At 39.5% G+C, this 21529-nt stretch overlaps 1 protein-coding gene across 1 annotated transcript in view; it reads left to right on the forward strand.

The window, feature by feature from the left end:
* LOC134538593 (atrial natriuretic peptide receptor 1-like) overlaps nucleotides 1-21529 on the forward strand; it is a 302281-nt gene that overhangs the window by 133511 nt on the left and 147241 nt on the right. Inside the window, exons 8-11 of the mRNA XM_063380019.1 lie at nucleotides 4448-4529; nucleotides 10363-10489; nucleotides 15131-15205; nucleotides 20833-20910. Coding sequence (XP_063236089.1) covers nucleotides 4448-4529; nucleotides 10363-10489; nucleotides 15131-15205; nucleotides 20833-20910 — 362 coding nt within the window. The remainder of the gene's footprint in view (nucleotides 1-4447; nucleotides 4530-10362; nucleotides 10490-15130; nucleotides 15206-20832; nucleotides 20911-21529) is intronic.

Raw genomic sequence — 21529 nt, forward strand, 5'->3', positions numbered from 1 at the left:
AAAAGTGTGAGTGACGCTTTCACAAGAGTCTTGGGCACGAGTTTATTGAGCGTTTAGGGCGTATGGCTGCTCTGAATATTTAATTAAAATGTGAAATGAAGTAACATTTTGACTTTTAATATTGTTTTGAAAACATGAGGCCCATCCGGTTAGCATTACTATAGAAACATGAGACTATACATTAAAAAAAAACTGTTCATAATATTTTGGGTAAATACTAGCCAAAACATTCTGGGATATCTGTATTATTTTAAAAATACTCTATTATTTGCTTGGATTGATTTAAAGGATAATTTAATTGAAAACAGATTCACGTAGACTATGTATTTCGTCTAAATAATCGAAGTTACAGTTTGTATTCGCAACTAATGGGAGAGAGAATTTATAACGCTCTTATTTATTTCAAGTTTTTTAGTCTCGTATAATAATAGTTTTTAAAAAATATATCAGTTTTAAATTACATGAAGATTTATTTATTTTTTGTTTGAAAGGAATTTTTTCCTGTGGTGAGGATTATCAAAATAAATTTCTGTTATTTTTATTCGTCATGGTGGTCTTAGTTAAGCATCGAAAATTCATTCATTGCTTAAAAATCTTAAAAATAATAGTATTTACTAGATTTGAAAAAAAAAATTATTTCAGCAAAAAAAAATTCGTGCTGTTATCTTCATTTAAAGTCTCATGTCTGTGTACAATTTAGTAAATGTAGACACATTCTTATATGTGTGAGAACAAATATACTCTAATCTACATAGATTAAACTAAATTATCAAAATATTAACATACATTTAATATTTGAATAATAAACAACACCGTTACTAATACAAAATTAACATTTATGTATTTTTAAATTGCCTTTTTTTCCTTCTCCGTGTCCTTAGCGCGCAGGAACGAGTGAAATATACTTTTTTTTCTCCTCGACGTTCGTTAGTTTTGATTAATACACCGTAATTAACGCTTATTCACAACACGCTGCTGTAACTGATGAACGGCCTTGCATCATCTAGCTTCCTAGGGGTAGTTTGATTTTCATCCTGTCTTCGCTTTGAACCAGACGTTCGTGCTTCTTCCTCGAAGTCTGCAGCAGCTATCAACTTGCTTCTTCGTATCTGAAAGCTAATTGCCTCGCTTGTCTGCAACAGAAAACTCAGAAAGTTTGCTGCCAGTACTATTTTAGAAACATTAAGTACATGAAACTTTAGCCACGTACGTGTAGTGGCATCCTTATCAAACAGAAACCAATTATTACAACATTTAACAAATCTTCTATACTGTTTGTAATTCCCAATTCAGTAATAGATCATGAGTAGATAAATGAATGAAAAAAGTGTATATTTAATCACGAAGTTACTTAATTTTACTTTTTTTTTTAGTCTTGGGAAGATTAGATGGATAATTAACGTGCTTTGTAGTGAATTTTAAAGAATAAATTGTAGAATAATGATATTTTTTAGTGCCACGATTATTGTGCAAATTTCTTAGAAAACAAAGTAGGCTTGAAGCACATATACCATCTGTTTCACGTTGTTGATTGGACGGCAGTGGTCTTGACACGCCCTTTGACGACCTTGAGCCAGTTATAAACAAGGAGAAGAAATGATTTCCCAATCACGTGTAACACGTCGAATGATACAGCCTGGTTATCCACCAAAGTTAATGTTGAAAAGTCTTGATGTGTATATGCAAAATTCAGTCCAAATATATTTGCAAAATAAACGTCGCCCTATTGATTGTGTTCATATTTTCCAATTATATATCAGATAAAAGATTTTTTTCTATAAATTGCATGTACGATTTTTTTCCCCTGCTCACGTGGATAAGGGCTAAACCCACCGGTTTTAACTGTACGTCCATCCGCAATTTAATAAAGAAAATCAGTCAGCATCCAAAAAAAAATCACTTACCAGAAGAAAAAATTGGTTGTCTGTAAAGTCGGTTTACGGACGATAGTTTAACGTGACGTCATAAAAAAAACATTGATGAAATGATTGCATACTTTATGAATAAAATTGAATCATTTTTATTTTAATAATAAAAGAATAAATACATGAAATTATACTAGTAATCAGATTTTTAAAATGCAAGAATAATTAAACTTTTATTGCCGAAATTTTTGTTGTAATAAGCAATGAAAACCACATTAACTTTTCACTTCACTTTATAAACAGTCGAGTGGAAGAGAGATAGATGCGGCGCAAGCGTACATTGAGCGTAACGGGACACAGCGTAACTGAACAATGAGCGTAACGGAACATTGAGCGTAACGAGACACAGCGTAACGGAAAAATGTGCGTAACGGGACACTTTTTCGTGCGTGCAGCCGGCGTTCATCGATTTATTAAACGTTGTCACGTCAAAAAATAGTTAAATAAATTGCGTGCGCAAATACGTTATGCAAGTACTTCAAACTCGTAACTACGGGCGTGGCAAATACGCAGCTGGAAGGCCGAAGGGCCCTTCATGTACCAACGTTGTCTGGTGTGATTACCTTCCTGTGTGAATTCACTGACGAGTGACGTTGCGTGTACAGAGGCTTCAACGGTGTGTTTGCCGGCTCCCAGGGGCGACAAGGCGAGTAAACGAACATGTATCGCGTGGACGTGTTGGAATACGGTTTGTATTCGGATGCGCTGCGCTCACGCGTTCGGTCCGGATGCAAACACGTGAACAGTTGCACTTCCAAAAATGCTTTCGCGTGGTTTCAGCTGTCTCTGATCGATAGGGACCGGGAAAAATTCGCGTGTTCAATGACCTGTAGGATGAACTCCATAGTTCTACGTAAACTCGGTCAAATGCCACCCACTCATTGGCTGCTGTCTTGTGAGACGTCCCAGCGTAGCAGCCTGTGATTCGATAAAGCTTTGGTCGGGTGTTTCTCATCGGCCCAGAGTCATCCAGGTGAGTTGTGAACCAATAGCAGAGGCAGCACTGAGGTATAACGATTTGTATTTTAGCCTATCGCGAAATGAATTCGCGAATTTTTCCGGTCTCTACTGATCGATGGTTCCTTTGTGACAGGTGTCTGGGCCTTTGATAGCCCGTTACCTGGTTATATTACACTGTAATTTTTTTTGTAAACGGAATATAATTATGCTTGTTAATTACAGATATTTGTAAATAAAAAAACATTTACATTGTACAAAACCGTTTTCGCGGTAATACTGGGTTCGGATTCTTACCCGGGCATTTATGCTTTGTGTTGTCCCAGTACCTCCAATAGTAATAGGTATTTGTGAACCGTTCCCGGAATAGCTTTCCAGTATTAACTGCGCACATAGTAAGCATGATAGAAAAAAATAGTGTGTGGAGTCCCTCCGCGCGGAAGAAGTGAAACTTCATAATGTGGAAATGAAAATAGGAAGGGGTAGAAATTGATTTTTAGTGAAATCATATTGTTTCTTTAAGACAAACTTTATTAACATTGCTTACAATTCACAATTGATCGCATCTTTTAATTATCATTTTCGAGTGGAGAAATATCCAAATCTATAACATTTACAATAGGATTATGATAACTAAAGTAAGATACGAAATGTTTGAGTTCTATTTTTTCAATATTTCTTGCAAAAACTGCATCAATGGTAGTTCCCCCTTTGGTTTTCACGACGCTCACACTGTTTACTTCGCTGCATAGCAAGAATACCACGCGCATGTGCTTCATCCATGGTAGCGTTAAACGTTTAACGCAACCTTGTTGAAAGTCGCATTAGAATTTTCACTTCAATAAAGTCAAATTGTTGAATATTCGATTATATTTTCCATGTTGTAAATAAATTATGCTTGAATGTAACTCAAATTGAAATATAAAATTATGTACCAATTTTCGTAAGAAATGCTTAGTATTATCTCGATAAACGTATTTAATATAGCCTATGCAGAAATAACTACAGCCTTGACTTGTACAGATTTACAATATATTTATTGTGGCATTTCACACTATTTCTTGGCAACTGGTTTCTAAAGGAATTTTTTATTAAAAATACAAGATTTTTTTTTAAATGTGTATTAAGAGAATTTGTTGTTGTTTGTTAACTCGAAAACTGTTGGACTATTTCAAAACTTATCCACTGTTATAAAGCTACATTATATACATAAACAATATATGTAAATAATACATATACAATATATTTTTTTGTCAACAATGTATGTATCCTAAGATTTAGCAGTAGTTCTAAGTAAAATCTGGGAGAGACGATAAAATTTATTTACATTCTTGGCTTAGATTAAATATGTAGTAACAAACGAAGCTTTTTTTTTTTCTGTATTTAGCTTTTCCAGAGTATAGATGACTGCTAATCAATAATAATTTACTGTCAATAAAAGAAAATTAATAAAATTAATATTTTCAAAAACTTTTATTTTTGCACACAAATAGTTATGAATATACGGCGTTGTGGAACATGCTCTACGTACATTCCAATTGACTCGATGTTTGTGTTTGTTCCAGGCTTGCCGGGGTATGCAATACTCAGCATTGTTCTCAGCACTGTCGTGGTGGTTCTTGTCGTCGGCTCTGTGTTCACATACCGGTGAGGACCTCCTGTCTTACACTCACGGTAGCCTACAACTCACGTAGTTTCGGTTCCCTACCACGTTCGTGCAACTTCGGATTTCTCTCAAAAATTGAAATTTAAAAAAAATCGAAGGGTTAGGTTAGATTAGGTCAGTCACAACGTGCTTGTTTTCATTGGAAACTTCTGATTTAGCGGCTGAAGTGGCGTTCGTACCAAAACGCAAAACTTCGGAAATCTTCGGAGGGAATCGAAACTACGTGAGTTGTAGGCTTCCCTTACACTCACTTCTAAACTGTTTATTATGTTTTATATTACACTCATCGTTCCAGTGCCTTTTCTAACGATTGAATTCAAGTTTCCTCAGCAAGTAATCTGGTTTCGATACGTTTCCTTTGAACGGCTTTGTAATATTTAACTCTCAAATAACCGTGGTCTATGCAAGAGAATTAAAATAAATGTATATTTCTACATCTCTGTCTCCTCCTAGTTTGGCTACTTTCCAAACAGCAAACACTCAGGCCGGTATTTTAATGACACAAAATTAAGGGTTTAGATGTTGAATATGCTACATCTGTACCGAAAACGAATTCCTAGTGCACGATAGGACACGGCCGGTTCCCTATTTTTAGGGAACGGATTTTGGGTGTCCTGTCCGTTGCCGATCCGTTGACCGAAATTCCGCGCGTGCGCAGAGCTCACTTTTTTCCGTCGATTTCGGTCCAGATGGCGGACCCGCGTCTGGAGCCATCCCTTTGTCTTTGTGAACTTTGGTCCGCGCCGTCCCCCACAGATAGGAGCACCGTGATTTTCACATTTCCGTTCCAATCGACTTCCGTCCCACTCACGAAATCACTCATTCCAAGTCACGTATACCGAGAGCTGAAATGTTTTCCACGTAAAGAATATTAAAAAAACTCTTGGCCAACACAGCACATAACATTAATTTTCATTTTTTGAATTGTAACTGACTGAAAAGAATTGTGAATTATTCAGAAAAAAAACACGAAATGACAACCTATGACTCGACCGGGTTTCGAGCCCAGACCACTCCAGTCGACAACCGACAGGCGTCTGAATCAGGGTGTCCACAAGGAAAAAAATATTTCGTACCAACTTAGGCGAGAAAAAAGTACTAGATTCGAAAAGAAAAAAAAGTACTAAATTATAATTTGTAATGGTTTTTAACAATTTAGGAAGTTATAATGACATTGCAATGCTCGAACTAAAAATATCACACCATACACACACATACATTCCATAGTTTTTTAAAAAATAATTACGCTTAATAATAAAACATATTGGAGTTACTGTAATATGATTATATTAAAGAAAAATGTACTAGACCACTAAAAAAAGTACTAGATCTAGTACGAAAGTACTAACTGTGGACAGCCTGGACTGAATGCCCTACGGTCAGCTTCCCGTACGGCTAGGCCCCGGAAGAGGGATTACGTGGAACTTAAAAGTCCCTCGTGCCGGCCCAGCGCACAGCGCGCACAGAGATTCAATAACGGAACTCACGCGAGGGCAGATAAAAGCCGGGGTAACATAGGGAGAGAGACTGAGAAGGAGAAATAAAGGCCCCGTTTCGCCGTGAGAGTATCTTGCACGTCTGCAGAAGTCCGACTTCCTCAACAATCCCCGCACAATGGAAGGGGCTCGCGTGCTGGTCTGAATCATTTTCTCCGCTAGGCGTCGCCGTTATTCTCACTTAAATTAATCTCCCGCCACATTGCCCACGTCGACGGGAACGAATGGGAAAGCCCGTCATAACGGATAGTTCAGTACTTTAGCCCTTTTTTTCTTCTTAATGTTTGTGTGAAGCCACCGGACTGTAGCAGCGAATAGGATTGATGTTCAACATGTGTACCGCATGGAAACAAACATAAGCATATGTCGTTTTCACCATAATAATAATAGACAAACTATTAAAATGAGTGTTTTAACGTAAATGCTAACGACATTTTTTTAAATCTGGTTAAACCTTACGTACTGCAAACAACATTCGCTACAACTTCGCCAAGGTAAAAACACACACGGTGATTAAACCCGGCTGACACAATTCTTCTGAGGAAAAAAAAAATATAAACATTAATATTTGTGTATGCTTACATTACTTACAATCTTTGTTTAGCCTAAATAACAATTCTTTAATGAAATGCATGAAACATGTTCGCCCGCCTAGTTACAGTCATTTAGTGACTTTTTTTCGCTTAAGGTTTTGCTAAAAAAAATTTCGCATAGTACAAAATATAAATCATATTTTATTTTATCCTTTGTTTTTAGTTTTCACTGGAGTTTTTTTTTTTTTGCGATAGGAAACCAGAAAAAAAAAATTGAAAATATTTATGCTCGAAAACAATCAACTATGGTTTTGCATCGAGAGTTACGTAAAATAATATTTGAGCAGTTAGTTTTCAATGCCTTTTTTTAGTCACCTGATTTCCTCCATATTTTTGTTGCATATCCGACGCATCTTTGTATTGTGTACGCTTCCTGGGGAGGGGGGGGGGGGAATGTAATATTTTCAGGGAGATGAGACATTTATAGCTGGGAGAACACGATGTATTTTCCAATATCTTTACAGCCTCCAGGCAAGAAGTATCATCGCAGCCTTTTTTTTTTTCTTTGAGATAAAGAAGCGTCTTCAACCATCGCTGATGTCACATAAATGTACCCGTGGGGTGGGGGCGGAGAAACTCTGGATTTTATTAGAACGCTGATAAGGCCCGAGTCGCAATACATTAACTAGTGAAGCCGAAATAGTTTAAAAGTTGGAATAACTGTAAGAAATGGCTGCATAGTTTCAGAGATAGGGCGTATGTTTGAGGGAGTAAAACACAGCATTGGAATAGGACGTTATGGTTCAGAAAAGTTGTGAACTTGCGACTATGTTTAAAACACGCAAAAAATCTAAAACCAAAAAAATTTTGCCCCAGAAAGAAAAAAAATTACCTTAAACTCCAATAGTAACCTAAGTACACAAAATACTATTTTAGTTCAATAATTCTCCTTTTTTTAATATATACATAAACTCTTTTTTCATTCGTTACACATATTACTTCTTGTCACGTAAACCAACAGTTTCGCAAAAAAAAATTTTTAACTATAAATGGCCTACAAACCAAAATAATTACGTCAAAGTTTTGATATTTGCCATAGTACAGCAATTTCGTAACATAAGTACAATAGTATTGTAGATTTGATAGTAAGGTACTGATACTTTTATGTTTTCCATATCATATAATTACATTTAATTTAATTTAAATATTCTCTCGTACTAACCATTTTATGAGTCTTTTTTTTTCTTCACCAAAAACCTGTTTACCTCTCAATCTGGCTTTTCATGATTTTAAAACTGAAATTTTACGAATTACATTACTTGCATGCTATAGTGAAAAGTGATGTGTTTTCTAGAGCCTTATGCAGTTATTTTCTAATTAGGTGCTGTCATCTAAAGAATACATTCTGGTCGCTATTTATTTATATACTTACTATCATCTTTATTGGTGACTAAGTAAGGCGATACGCCTTTTCTTACACTTACCACATTTTCTGCTATTATATCATATGTGCATGGCATTTTTACAAAAAAAAAACATAACATAAACTTAATAGATTATAAAATATGTAATAACATAGAAAGCAGAATTGAGCTTTAACAAAATGTTTAAAGATATGCGTTAACCAATACAACATTTAACCAAAAAGCTAATTTACAGGTAACTAAAATTAAGCGTAGGCATACATGTGCTGTAAAGTAATTAACACTAAAAATCCGGCTTTGCCCAAACAAGATAATAATAGGGAGTATTACATTAAAACCAGTCACTCACAAATTCACACACAGATTCAAGCAATAGGTAAGCAGCGAAAATGTGATGATAAGAAGGTGTTCCAAAGATTTTTTTTTTCAGCCTGTGTTTAAAATTAGCTAGGTTATTTGAATTGAAAGTGAGTCAACCATACAGTTGCTGTTGTGTAAGATTTACCTCCATGTCGCTTCAGTGATTGTACAACAATTAATATGATATATGAAGGATTCTGAGCCAATGAAAACCCCTTCAACACGGAAAGTATCGTATCACAATCATCCCAGAACAGGTCTCACAAGTAGGGACCGGAAAAATTCGCGTTTTCAATGACCTCTAGGATATACTCCATGATCCTCTATGTACTTGTGCAGATTACACCTGATGATTGGCTACTAACTCGTGACACGTGTTAACTGGGAAGTTTGTGATTCGATACTTCTTTTGTCGAACGTTTTCCATTGGTCCATAGTCCTTCAGATAAACTGTGTCCCAATCACTGAAGCAGCAAGGAAGGCAAATGTATTTGGATTCTAGCCTATCAGGAAATGAACCCGCGAATTTTTCAGGTCTCTACTCACAAGTAACTAGCCAATGGGCAGTTGACATTTTCCCGAGTATGTACAGGATTGTGGATCCTATACTAGAGGTTATTAACACCCCGATTTTTTCCAGTCCTTACTAGTATATTTCCCACACAAATTTAAGTCTATTAAAGCCTAACAGTCGCGTTTTCTTGCGATAAATCGCTAGAGACCGGAAAAATTCGTTAATTCATTTCACGGTAGGCTAAAATACAAATAGTTATACCTCAGTGCTGCCTCTGCTATTGGCTCACAACTCACCTGGATGACTTTGAGCCAATGATAAACACCCAACCAAAGCTTTATCGAATCACAGGCTGCTACGCTGGAACGTCTCACAAGACAGCAGCCAATGAATGAGTGGGTGGCATTTGACGGAGTGTACGTAGAACTATGGAGTTCATCCTGCAGATCATTGAATCCGCGAATTTTTCCGGTCCCTAGGCATGCACCTTTCACGAAAAGATTCCGAGACTAGCTGAAAGTTAAAAAACACTGTAGCACTGTCTTGTGTTTCGTGATTGGGTGAGTTTCTTTCAAGCACATGTTCTAATGTTCGTGCAACCAATCACAGTAATTCAATACGGAAGCAAACGCGTCCTGAGCGGCTCCGTCAAACAAGGCAACGCCTTCTCCCGCAGACGGCCGCCAATCACAAGGAGGTAACCGCTAGTGTGGGTATACCTCGTTGCAGTCTAATAGGCGTTCAGATTTTTTTTCGCTAAAAAATGCCTGCCCCTAGGAATTACTCGCGCTGTAGGATAGACTCCACTGTCGCATACGTAATCGGGAGGCTTGACATCTAGGGGCAGTGGTTTCCGCCTTGTGATTGGCGGCCGTCTGCGGGAGAAGGCGCTGCCTTGTTTGACCGAGCCACCCAGGACGCGTTTGCTTCCGTATTGAATTACTGTGATTGGTTGCACGAACATTAGAACATGTGCTTGAAAGAAACTCACCCAATCACGAAACACCAGACAGTGCTACAGTGTTTTTTAACTTTCAGCTAGTCTCGGAATCTTTTCGTGAAAGGTGCATGCCTAGGGACCGGAAAAATTCGCTGATTCAATGACCTCTAGGATAGCCTCCATTATTCTCTGCACATCTCAAGTAAACACGCGTGTTCATTGGGTACTAAATTGTGAGGCGTCTCCACTGGGTAGCTTGTGATTCGACGCTTCTTTGGTCGATAGTCTCTCATTGGCCCAGAGAGCTCCAGTTAAACTGCGAGCCAATAGCAGAACCAGCAGAATTGTACACATGTTTGAATTTCAGCCTATCACGAAATGATTCCGCGAATTTTGCCGGTCTCTATGCATGCCCTTATTGGAGTGTTTACCCGCGACCGTCCTCGCGAAACGCAGGCGTCTCTGCCCTGTGTTGTTACGCACGTCGCCCGTCGGGTCACCGGGGAATGGAGGGTTGACGGACGCCCGCGTGCGTGTGTGTCGACAGGCACTTCAAGCTGGAGGCGGAGATAGCGTCCATGAACTGGAAGGTCGCGTGGCAAGACTTGAAGTTCACCCCGCACGGCAAGGAGCGAGGGAGCCTGTACAGCATCGCCAAGAGGAACAGCCAGCTGGTGAGTTGCCGAGGGCCTTCGAAAAAATATACTAATATATTATACTATATATATATATTATATGTAGGGACAGGAAATTTTCGCGAAAAAATCTGAACGCCTACTAGACTGCAACAAGGTATAGCCACACCAGCGGTTTCTTCCTTGTGATTGGCGGCCGTCTGCGAGAGAAGTCGTTGCCTTGTTTGCGCGAGCCACTCAGGACGAGTTTGCTCCCACGCCGAATCACTGTGATTGGTTGTTGTAACACTCGACATGCACCTCAAAGTAACTCACCCAATCACGAAACACAGACGATGCTACAGTGTTTTAACTTCCAGCAACTCTCGGTATCTTTTCGCGAAATTTTCTTGGCCCTAATTATATGTAACATCTTAGCTCTCGGTGTACGGCATTTTGTGGGAGCAATTTCGTGAATGGAACGGAAATGTGTACCCACGGTGCTGTAATCCGTGGCAGATAGCGCGAACCAGAGTTCACAAAGCCAAAGGTAAACTTTATGATATTATCAACTGTTTTATGAATTATTTTCTTTAAAAAAAATGGGCAGTATTTTAATAAAATTCCTCGTGGAAAATCAGGTCTGAATCCAGGGGTTTAGTATTTTTTTCCTGTTTTTTTTTATTTTAAAGTTTTTATTGGAGCCGTTTCATAACAAAGTTTTAAAATTTCGGTCTGCAAATGGAATGAGTCTATAGTCGACGTAGCTGCTACTGGCAACGGATTCTAGCGGCGAGTATGGTAACTACGTGTGTGATTTTGCTTCAAGAAATTTCGTTGAGAGCAAAGATTTTTTTTCTATATTTATCACGCTTGGCGTTGAATCAAATGAATTAACGTTAATTAATTTTCGTGTCCGTGGTTGATGTTGTCAGACAGTTGTTGACATGCAGATCGCCTCTGATTGGCAAAACAGCCCAGCCAACCAGAAAGAAAGGAAGGCTCTGACTGGCCCACAGCTGCAGCCAATCAGGAAGCAACTTCCCCTCAGGCGAGAGTATATAAAGGCAGGATATAACTTGTAAGAACCTCAGTAGGTTAACTGCTCCCCTGATGATGGCGACTGCAATGTCGACTGAAACGTCGGTGATTAATTATTCGCCGGAGGACGCGGCTACAACCCCGGAAGCCAAGCTACTTCTGACAATGGACGTGAAAGCCTGCGAACATTGTAAAGTTATTGGTAGAGACCTGCAAAATTCGCGGTTGTCGATGGCCTTCAGGATAGACTGCACACACCCCTGTACACTCGGGCAAATAACAGCAAGTTCATTGGCTGCCGACTCGTAAGTTCGTCTCAGCTGGTTTGTCTTGTGATTCGATCCTTCTTTGGTTGAGGGTTTATAACTGGTTGAGATTCGTCCAGATGAACAGTAAGCCAATAGCAAAATCATCTAAGAGGTAGGATATGTGTTTGAATTCTAGCCTATCACCGAATGAATCCGCGAATTTTGCAGGTCTCTAGTGATTGGGGTCCTCTTATTATGGGCAAAAAAAACAAACAAGTGTGTCTGAGAGCCAGGTGATTTAGGAAACAGCCCCCCTTTGACCCGGGTCACGGCGGGCAAGTTATTCTGGGCAAAAGCCCGGCCAAGCCTCACCACCTCCTCCACCTGGAACTAAACCCCAGTAGGGGTGTACCAAGTGCACTACTTTAATTTCCCAATTTTTGGCCTATATTCCCATGTTTCCATTGAGTGACTTGATTTTCGTCACTCGAGGGCCATTAACCAGAATAACCTATCCAACCTGTTTTCACCGCCGGCGCTGCAGCCAGGTTATAGCTTTGTCAAATTTTCAAATATATATGCATTTCTTGTGTCCACAATTATATAAACCGGCGGTGGATATATAAAAACTTTTACCTCATCAATCCACGTGGAATCACCCCTTTGACCCGGGTCACGGCGGGCAGCCGAGACTCGCCGCCGGCTCCGCGACTTCTTACCGGGAAACTGGGGTCGTCTCGGCAGACTGGACGGGGAAGTGCCGGACACCGCTCCTTCTTCCCGACGTGGATTTCCACGTCGATCGACCCTCGCTTCGTGCCCGAAAACCCCTTCCTCCTCCTCTTTCCCGTTTAGCAAAGCTGATAAATGAAAGCGTGTCAGGAGGAAGGAAAACGTTTCATGTGTATGTACACTCACACATGCACATACACACACACATATATATATAAAGGTTAGCGAGTCTTTCAGTACTTGCCGGAGATGCGTAACATCCAACCTCGATAACTAGGGGCATGAAGATTTCGCGAAAAGATTTCGAGACTCGATGAAAGTTAAAACACTGTGGCACCATCTGTGTTTCGTGATTGAGTGAGTTTCTCCCAGGTACACGTCGATTGTAACAACACCAATCACAGACATTCAGTGCGGAAGCAAACGCGTCCTGAGTGGCTTGGTCAAACAAGGCAACGACTTCTCTCACAGACGGCCGCCAATCACAAGGAAGAAACCACAGGCGCGGGTATACCTTGTTGCAGTCTAATAAGTGTTCAGATCTTTTCGCGAAATCTTCATGCCCCTATCGATAACGAGTGAATTCACGTGAAACATCAATTATAAAAATAAAATTACGTGCCAAATTTTGTAAAATAAAAAAATTGCTCAGTATTATCTCTAAAAAAAAAAACAACTTATTTTATACATGCAATGAATTGTACAAAGTTACAATATATATTTCTTGTGGTATTACAAACTATTTCTTGGCTTCTTGTTTCCAAATACATTTTTTTTCCCCGTGTAGATGCAGTCCGTAAAGATTTAAACGTCATAAAATGCCGTGTTGTCACAGCGCGCGTATTTCGTGAGGTGGGTGCTAAATGTATTGCTAGGGGCATGCACTTTTCGCGAAAATATTCCGAGACTAGCTGAAAGTTAAAAACACTGTAGCATTGTCTGTGTTTCGTGATTGGGTGAGTTTCTTTCAGGTACATGTCCAATGTCAGTACAACCAATCACAGTAATTCAATACGGAAGCAAACGCGTCCTGAGTGGCTCGGTCAAACAAGGCAACGACTTCTCCCGCAGACGGCCGCCAATCACAAGGAGGAAACCACTGGTGCGGGTGTAGCTACCTTGTTGCAGTCTAATAGGCGTTCAGATTTTTTTTCGCGAAAAATGCCTGCCCCTATGTATTGCCTATCTGCCATACGACGTGGTTGATAACGCCACAAGACAAATTAATTTATACATACTATTGTAAACACACACCAAAGCTGAATTACACTTTTTTATCGTAGAAAAATCTCAGTATATTGTCCAATTTCCCAACTGACTGACGCATATGACACCATACCGGACATATACGTTATCTGAATGATTTTTTGCAATGGGAAAGATTGATTTAACGTGTTATCTTGGTAAATTCCATCGCTGGTTTACGGTGGTTGTCGTAGAAACTCTTCCTGAGTCGTATGCCTAATACATTATGTTAAATCAATCTACCCCAATGTAAAAAAAAATTCAGAAAACCACTTACCTTGTTACCTATGCGTTATTTTAAGATAAATATCGACATACAACAACAATTCAATGTAACCGGAGAATATGAATTGGAAAATTGGACAGTAGTTTTATATAAATTTTTATTTGTTTTATTTGACTATAGTAAATATAACACCAGTATAATCTTCATGCGTGAAATATAAAATAAAAGCTACAAATTCAATATGAGTGTCTATATTTAAAATAACTTAGTTGATTTCTATGTTACAGTCACAATACACCACAAGTAGTGTAAACGATTATGACAAGTCACTTTAGAAAATCTGTAAATGTTGGAAGTTCAGTACATGTAGCTTCAGACTAATATTTTTTTTGTAAAAAAGTAATAGCACTTGAAAAATCTGTTGTTTTGAAAAAATCGAATTGAAGCATTCTGGCCAAAGGTAATTAAAAGAAGAAAAAAAGGTTCTGGTTCCAAAATAAATCCCTGGAAAATATTTATTGAAATTCACGCTTTAGAACTAAAAGCAAAACATTGTATGGACCTAAATAAGGGATAAGAATTAGCGTTTGTTACTTCATTAACTTACTTTACATGAAAACTAATTGTAACTAGAATACTTCGCCCCGGGACGCTTCTGTTCTTATCGCTGCCCCAAAACACTCCGTGAATTCTGCGGTGTTCAGTCAACCTTTTAGTGGACTAACAACGTGTGAAACCTGCCTGAAAATATTTTGTAATTTATAAGTTTGTAGGAATACATTTAGTACATGCATTTGTATATATATTTTTTAAATTATTATGACTGTGATCACCATACCCTCGCTCTGTCTTTCTCTCGTGTGACAACAGACGCCAAATCAGCGCTGCTGTGGCTAAAGATGTAAAACATTATTATTTTAATTTCTACTCTGATTTCAAATAAACATAAAAAGTTAAGTTAGCCTATTCATAATTTCCTGTTGCAACATCATGGATATATCACAACAGCGCTGATACAAAATAACTTATAATTATAATTTCCAGTAATTAAATCAACTCGAATATATGTGGGGAAAAACACACAAGAGTTGGTAATAATTTCAAGCAATTTTGGCCACAGGACACATTAAAATAATTTGACGAAACTGATACTTTGAACAATTGCTTCACAGGGTGTAACGAGTGTACGTGGTTCGATACTTGTTTCAGACTATGCTGTCCGAAGAAGCGATGAGTATTGGCGAACAAAATCGACAGGAATTTGTGACAACAGCTTTTTACAAGGTAAGAGAAATTATAGTTTTTTAAGGATTTAAAGTACAAAATAAAAAATATGACTCGGTTGTATATTACTATATATTATTCACTTTAAAGGTGTTTTTCTTGATACTCTTAGAGATATTGATTGTAATATTAGTGATCGCTATATTTTAACATACTGATCCCTTATTTTGAAAAAAAAAATAAACTCCCTGCTTTGGCGTTTCAATAGTATTAAATTTCTTAAAGAATGTTACTAAGTTATCATGTATTTCTATCTTTTCATTTTGGTTGTGCTACTAAGCGTTACCGTTAAATAATATAAAATTGAAAACAATTTCTTTCTTTATGTATAGTAAATAGGTTCTAATGAAATTAACCCTGACCAAAAATTTATGAAAATTTTTTTTTATCAAGGAGGTAAATATCACCACCCATGAGATAAAATACATGCAACATTTCCGGTAGCTGGAAATTTTGTAAAAACTATTTAGTTCACAACCAAATGGGCCGAACTCCTCGATGTAAATTGTTCAGACGCCAGTTGATTGTGTGGTGATCATTAATGTTTGTTTAGGGAAAGGAGTTTATGCGAACTATCTTTATAATGAAACTTGTATTATAGTTTTGTAAAGGCATATTTTCTCTTCCCTTTCTCCACCCTGACTTTGTGAACAGAATCATAATACCGACAAACGCTTGTATCGTGGAGTCATTGGAAAATTTTTGTTAAGTCCAGTTTCTGGGAATATGGCGTATTGCCATCATCTGAGTTAAAGGTGACATTTCTGTGTCGGGTATAATCAATAAAGCATATTCTTAAGGACTGTTTTAAACGTTAAACAATTTGGAAAGTATTATTTTGTCTCATTGCTGACAGGGGAAAAAAAAAGAATCGTACCTGGTACCAACTTCGTCAGTTAACACTACGATTTTTAATACGTTACCTACATATAACACAGAACTAATTAATTTTTTTAATGATTAAACAAGTTCAGCGGGATAAAATGAAATTGGAAGAAGAGAATTATTAGGGAGCAAAAAGGTGGGATTTTTTTCTAGTTAGACGAACACGGTATGTCTGTGAGGAATGTCGGTTAAAACGCATAGTCTTGGCCAGTTCAAACCGCGGACGTGTGTTTGGCATAAGCGGACCACAGACTTGGAAGCCGCGGTGGAGTGGTCAGAGCATTCGCCTACTACCGTTGGACTCCCGGCTGGGTCAAATCCAGATTAGATAAACGACCTGTGCGGGATGAGTAGACTCACACCTACGCTGTAGACGTTAGTTTACATGTAATTATAAACAATTAACATGTTTCTAAAAGCAAACTACATAGGTAGTTTATGTATAATTCTACTTTATGAATGCTAAAAACACTTATACAGCACTATTTTTCTACACATACATTTAAAAGGTTATTTTCCACTAGCAGATATAATTTTATACATAGGCTACACTATAAAGTTATGTAAACAAGGTGTGTGTATAAATTTGCCCTGAAATTGGTAGAATTACTCGTTAAATCTGTCTAACATTGCTTATCTACATATATAAAATATGATGTTGGTATATATGACGCTGATTAATACCGACACAGTTTGACCGATCGCCATGAAAGTTGACACATCTAAGCGTTTTTTCATGGAGAAGGTTTTCATTATATCCATTTTTTTGTAACTCGCCGCTAGATGGCGCTGCAGCGCATCAACTTTAAACAGTTCAACCGATCGCCATGGGTAAACAGAAAATCATAGATTATAGACATACAAACAGAAATTGTGTGTAATCTCTCTATGTCCACCACACTGTCATATAGCGCTATCCATTTTGCTATAACTCGCGGACAATATATCACCATGTGTTCAGCCCGGGCAACGCCGGGTACTGCAGCTAGAACAGTGTAAATGCGATTTTTAACGCTAAATGGATAAATTACCTGTCAGTGGCGTATAAATTTACACCTTTTTCGTTTGTGTTATTTTACGGCAAAATACACTTACATGTGTGGGGAAAAAATACACCTACATTGGTGTAGATACAGCTGATACCTACACCGGTGTAAAATAACACTTTTTTTACAGTGTATTTTCGCGAGTGGGAAAACACATCGGACTAAAGTCGGCGTGGGTATTCCCGGAGTTTCCCAGTTCCCTCGCGCCCATTCATTCCAATCGATGCTCCCATTATAATCTCATCGTTCATCATCGTCTCTTAATGAATGAAACACCGCGAGACGCAGGGTTTCGCTTCATTAATGAATTCGTTCGTACAGCAGTATGTTGTTTATTTCACCCCCTCCCCCCTCCTTTACACTTTACTAACCACCGTACTTTAGGGACTCCGTACACGCACAGTGCGGCCATTCGATCGGCGAGAACAAGACTAGGCCTGTCCAGGCAGGACTGACGTGATGGTGCACGGCTAGAGACCGGAAAAATTCGCGGGTTCAGTGACCTGTAGGATGAACTCCATAGTTCTACGTACACTTGGTCAAATGCCACCCACTCATTGGCTGCTGCCTTGTGAGACGTTCCAGTGTAGCAGCCTGTATTTCGATAAAGCTTTGGTTGGGTGTTTCTCATTGGCCCAGAGTCATCCTGGTGAGTTGTGAACCAATATCAGAGGCAGCACTGAGGTATAACGATTTGTATTTTAGCCTATCGCGAAATGAATTCGCGAATTTTTCCTGTCTCTAGTGATGGGTGCATGGCGGACCCGCCACTCGAGTCTTCGTTCTGTTTGCACACGTGCAGAGGAAAACATCGTGCTCTATCCGTGGCGCATGGTCGAACGATCTTTTTTAGCGTAGTGTTTTTTTCATTGAGCCCTAATTGTTCCTCTCATACAAACATCTTTGTCCTTTGAAGTAGCTTGGCTTCTGGGTTGTAGCCGCGTCCTCGGCGAATAATTCACCGACGTGTCGGTTGACTTTGCAGCCGCCACCAGTAGGTAACTGCTCCCTGATGATGGTGACTGAATGTCGACCGAAACGTCGGTGAATTATTCGCCAAGGACGCGGCTACAACCCAGAAGCCAAGATAGTTCAGACAATGGCCGTGAAAGCCTGCGAACAGTATTATCTTTGTTCTTTTATTATTATTATTATTTAAAAGCTGTAAATAAGTTAACTATGCGTAAGTAGAGAGCGGAAAATTTGAAGGATACGTTTCACGATGGACTAGGATCCAAATACGTTCAACGGTTTTGAAAACTTTATTGATTGGGCCACAGTTTATCTGAAGGAATCTGAGGTAGTGGAAAAACCCTCAATAAAAGAAGTATCGAATCGCAAGCATCCCAGTTAACGGGTGCCACCAGTCAGTAGCCAATGAGCAGGTGTAATTTGCCAGTGTATAGGTATAGAGGATTGTGGAGTCTATCTTAGAGGTAATTGAAACTGCTATTTTTTTTCCAAGTCCACGTGCGTAAGTAATTCCTCTTTTGGGGTTACTTACAGTTCATAAACTGATGAAGTCTTTCCACGCGTGTCCACTCGACCAGATTGCAAGGCGGACTGATGATTGTGAACTGACATTCCGAACTGCATGTGTAGGTGAGTGAGGGGGGAGGGGAGAGAAGTCAGACAAGCGAAACCGTCTCGGTTTGGCCTGTCAGTCCGAACTGAAGACCGAAACGTGCGAGGTTGGGGCTTTTTCGTCTGAAAGGTTCGCCTCCAGTGGTCAACGACATGGGGCCTGCAGTCCCGAACGCGTCGGTTCGAAAAAAGAGTTGGCGCGGATTCAAGACGAACTTGACAAAAAAAAACTCCGGATGCTTTGTGAAGTCAACGTGGACGTGTGCCCTTTTTTTTTTTTGTTCGGTGCACGAAGTCATTTTGTGTGAAAATAATTAACGCGTGTCAACTTTCCGCCGAGTTCCTCGCACCGGTTGACACGGCTTGACTTTCCTCCACCCGCGTCACTCCCACGCACACACGCGCACACGTACGATAGTGAGCACAACCAACCTGCTTTCCCTTTTGTAGCCAATATCAAGGTGTAATTGTCGGAAGCAAAAAAAAATATTAAAAGATATCCTAAAATTAATTTGCTCTTGTTGGGTTTCGCACACCATGTGTTTCTGAATAAGTCACTTTTATTTAAACTGGAAAGAAATCCTAAAATAAATATAAAAACTAAATGTCATTCCCACCAGCATATGGAAAGCGTGTGAAAAGTTCAGCTGTTCCCCCCCCCCCCCCTTTTTTCTCTCTCTATCTCTCTCTCTCTCACCCCAAACAAATTAAATTCTGAGTAGACTGGGTAGTCTTAAAACACCACACGTGTTTGGTGGTTGATGTCACTACAGTAGAATTTCACCTTCCACTGCACGCACAATTGCACCCATACCAAGTGGAGTGACCCCGGTGTGGGAGAAACCCGGCTTCGAATCTCTGTCCGGCCATCTCGACTTCGGTTTCCTACCCGCAGCTTCCCACGAAACCACTCAAAATAGACGCCGTTCCGGGATGGTGTCTCGCCATAGCCCGCGGCCTGTTTCCTCTCCCCCCCCCCCCCTCCACCCTCCAAAGATCACCGGCAGAATTTTGTTCCGCGTCTCTGTCACGAAACAGCTTTCAGTAACACTTAATCATTTCCTGACATGAAAATGTTAATATTGTTGCGAATGCGAGAGACCAGACCACGCGACGCGCGCCGGGTTTCGGAGCTGGCTGGCGTCAGGTGCGTGTCACGTGGCCTCCACTGACGTAAGACATGCCACGCGTTCCTGGGCGGATAACAAGGGTCGTCGCTTACCCCCCTCCTCCCCCTCCCTCCCTTCACCACTCCCCGCGCATCCTCCTGGGGGAGCTGAATTGTTACCCCTTGGAAGGGCAGCCCTTCATGATTTTTCTGACTAGTGTTTTTGAAAGGTTGTCTGAATTGTTGCCCCTTGGATGGGCAGCCCTTCAGGATTTTACTGACAGTGGTTAGTTTAGGTTATGGTATGTTAGGTTAGGTAATATTAGGTTAGGTTAGGTCACTTTACAAACTAACCACTGTCAGAAAAATCCTGAAGGGCTGCCCATGCAAGGGGCAACAATTCAGACAACTTTTAAAAAAAAACACTACTGTCAGAAAAATCCTGATGGGCTGCCCTTCCAAGGGGCAGCATTTCAGTCGCCCCATCGTCCCGCCTCGGCGCCGTTAGCTATCGCTGAGCGGCCTTAAGAATTCCGCGTGCCGTCGCGGTGAGCCAGCGACGTCTTTCTCGACTGTTCTGGAGTCAGATCGGCGCGGGATGACGTGGCTCGTCATCAGCCGCTCTCGACCTTTCGAGAAGGACGGCCCTAGGTACTTAAGCCCCGACGCCGGCCTCCGCGAGAGGCCCGTCATCGTTAAATTGTATTGTGTGTCTCCGTATCCAGCGAATTCGTCGTATGCAATACGTTAAGTGTGACCGGCGTAAATATGGCTGAATATGAGAGTTCAGTAAAGTCTTCCCGGTAGCTTGCTTTTACCTCGGATGGATAAAAATGTGTTTTATTACGACGAACAATGCTGGAGTTTACAGTATTTTTTTCTCGCTGTTGACTGTTAACGTAAATCTTAGCTGACAGTATGTTACTGTCCCATTGTACAAAAAAAAATTTTGTTGTATTAATTTCTTTATTACAAGTAATAAGTTTATTTGTTTTGATTTTCAGGGGTCGAAAGTAGCCCTGAAAGCTATTCACAAGACGAGGATAGATCTCACAAGGCCACTCCTCCTAGAGCTGAAAAGAGTAAGTGAAGTACTTGAGAAGTATATTTGATGTCACCCTAATGTACAGCATGTTATGTTTATGTTTGTTTCACGGTTAAAACCTTTTTTTCGTGAAAGTTTATGAAATCTTGTATGTTACTATTTAATTTCACTTTAAAATTGTATTTACCGATTAGAAATGTCACAGAAAGTTTTATTTTTTGTAAAAATTTCAGGATGTTTAATCAAATATGGTTCAAAATGCATTCAAAAAAATTTTGCCGAGTTTTTTTGGCATGACCTTTTCAAGATTAAACCTTAATCAGAAAGATAATACATTTATTAATATTTGTTCCATAAAAGCAACGAGGATACAAATTTGGAAACTTAAAAATAAGCATAGTAAAATGCCACGTTTTCATTAAGCTACAGCAGCATTCATAATTTTAACGGTAATTAAATGTTGATTGCCAGATAGAACACTTTGTGTGTGATCACGCGCCTGGTATTACGCAGGGGAGTGTATAGGCCATCAGTGTATTTTCAACATGATAACACGTGAATTTGCTCGTTACCCAGATTAGATGTTAAACATATCTTGGCGTGTACAGAAAGACCAGCTCACTTTTTTTTCTCTCCTGTAGAACAGCCTATTACAT

This window comes from Bacillus rossius, chromosome 13 (genome assembly GCF_032445375.1).
Source record: "Bacillus rossius redtenbacheri isolate Brsri chromosome 13, Brsri_v3, whole genome shotgun sequence".
In the NCBI taxonomy this organism is placed as follows: domain Eukaryota; kingdom Metazoa; phylum Arthropoda; class Insecta; order Phasmatodea; family Bacillidae; genus Bacillus; species Bacillus rossius.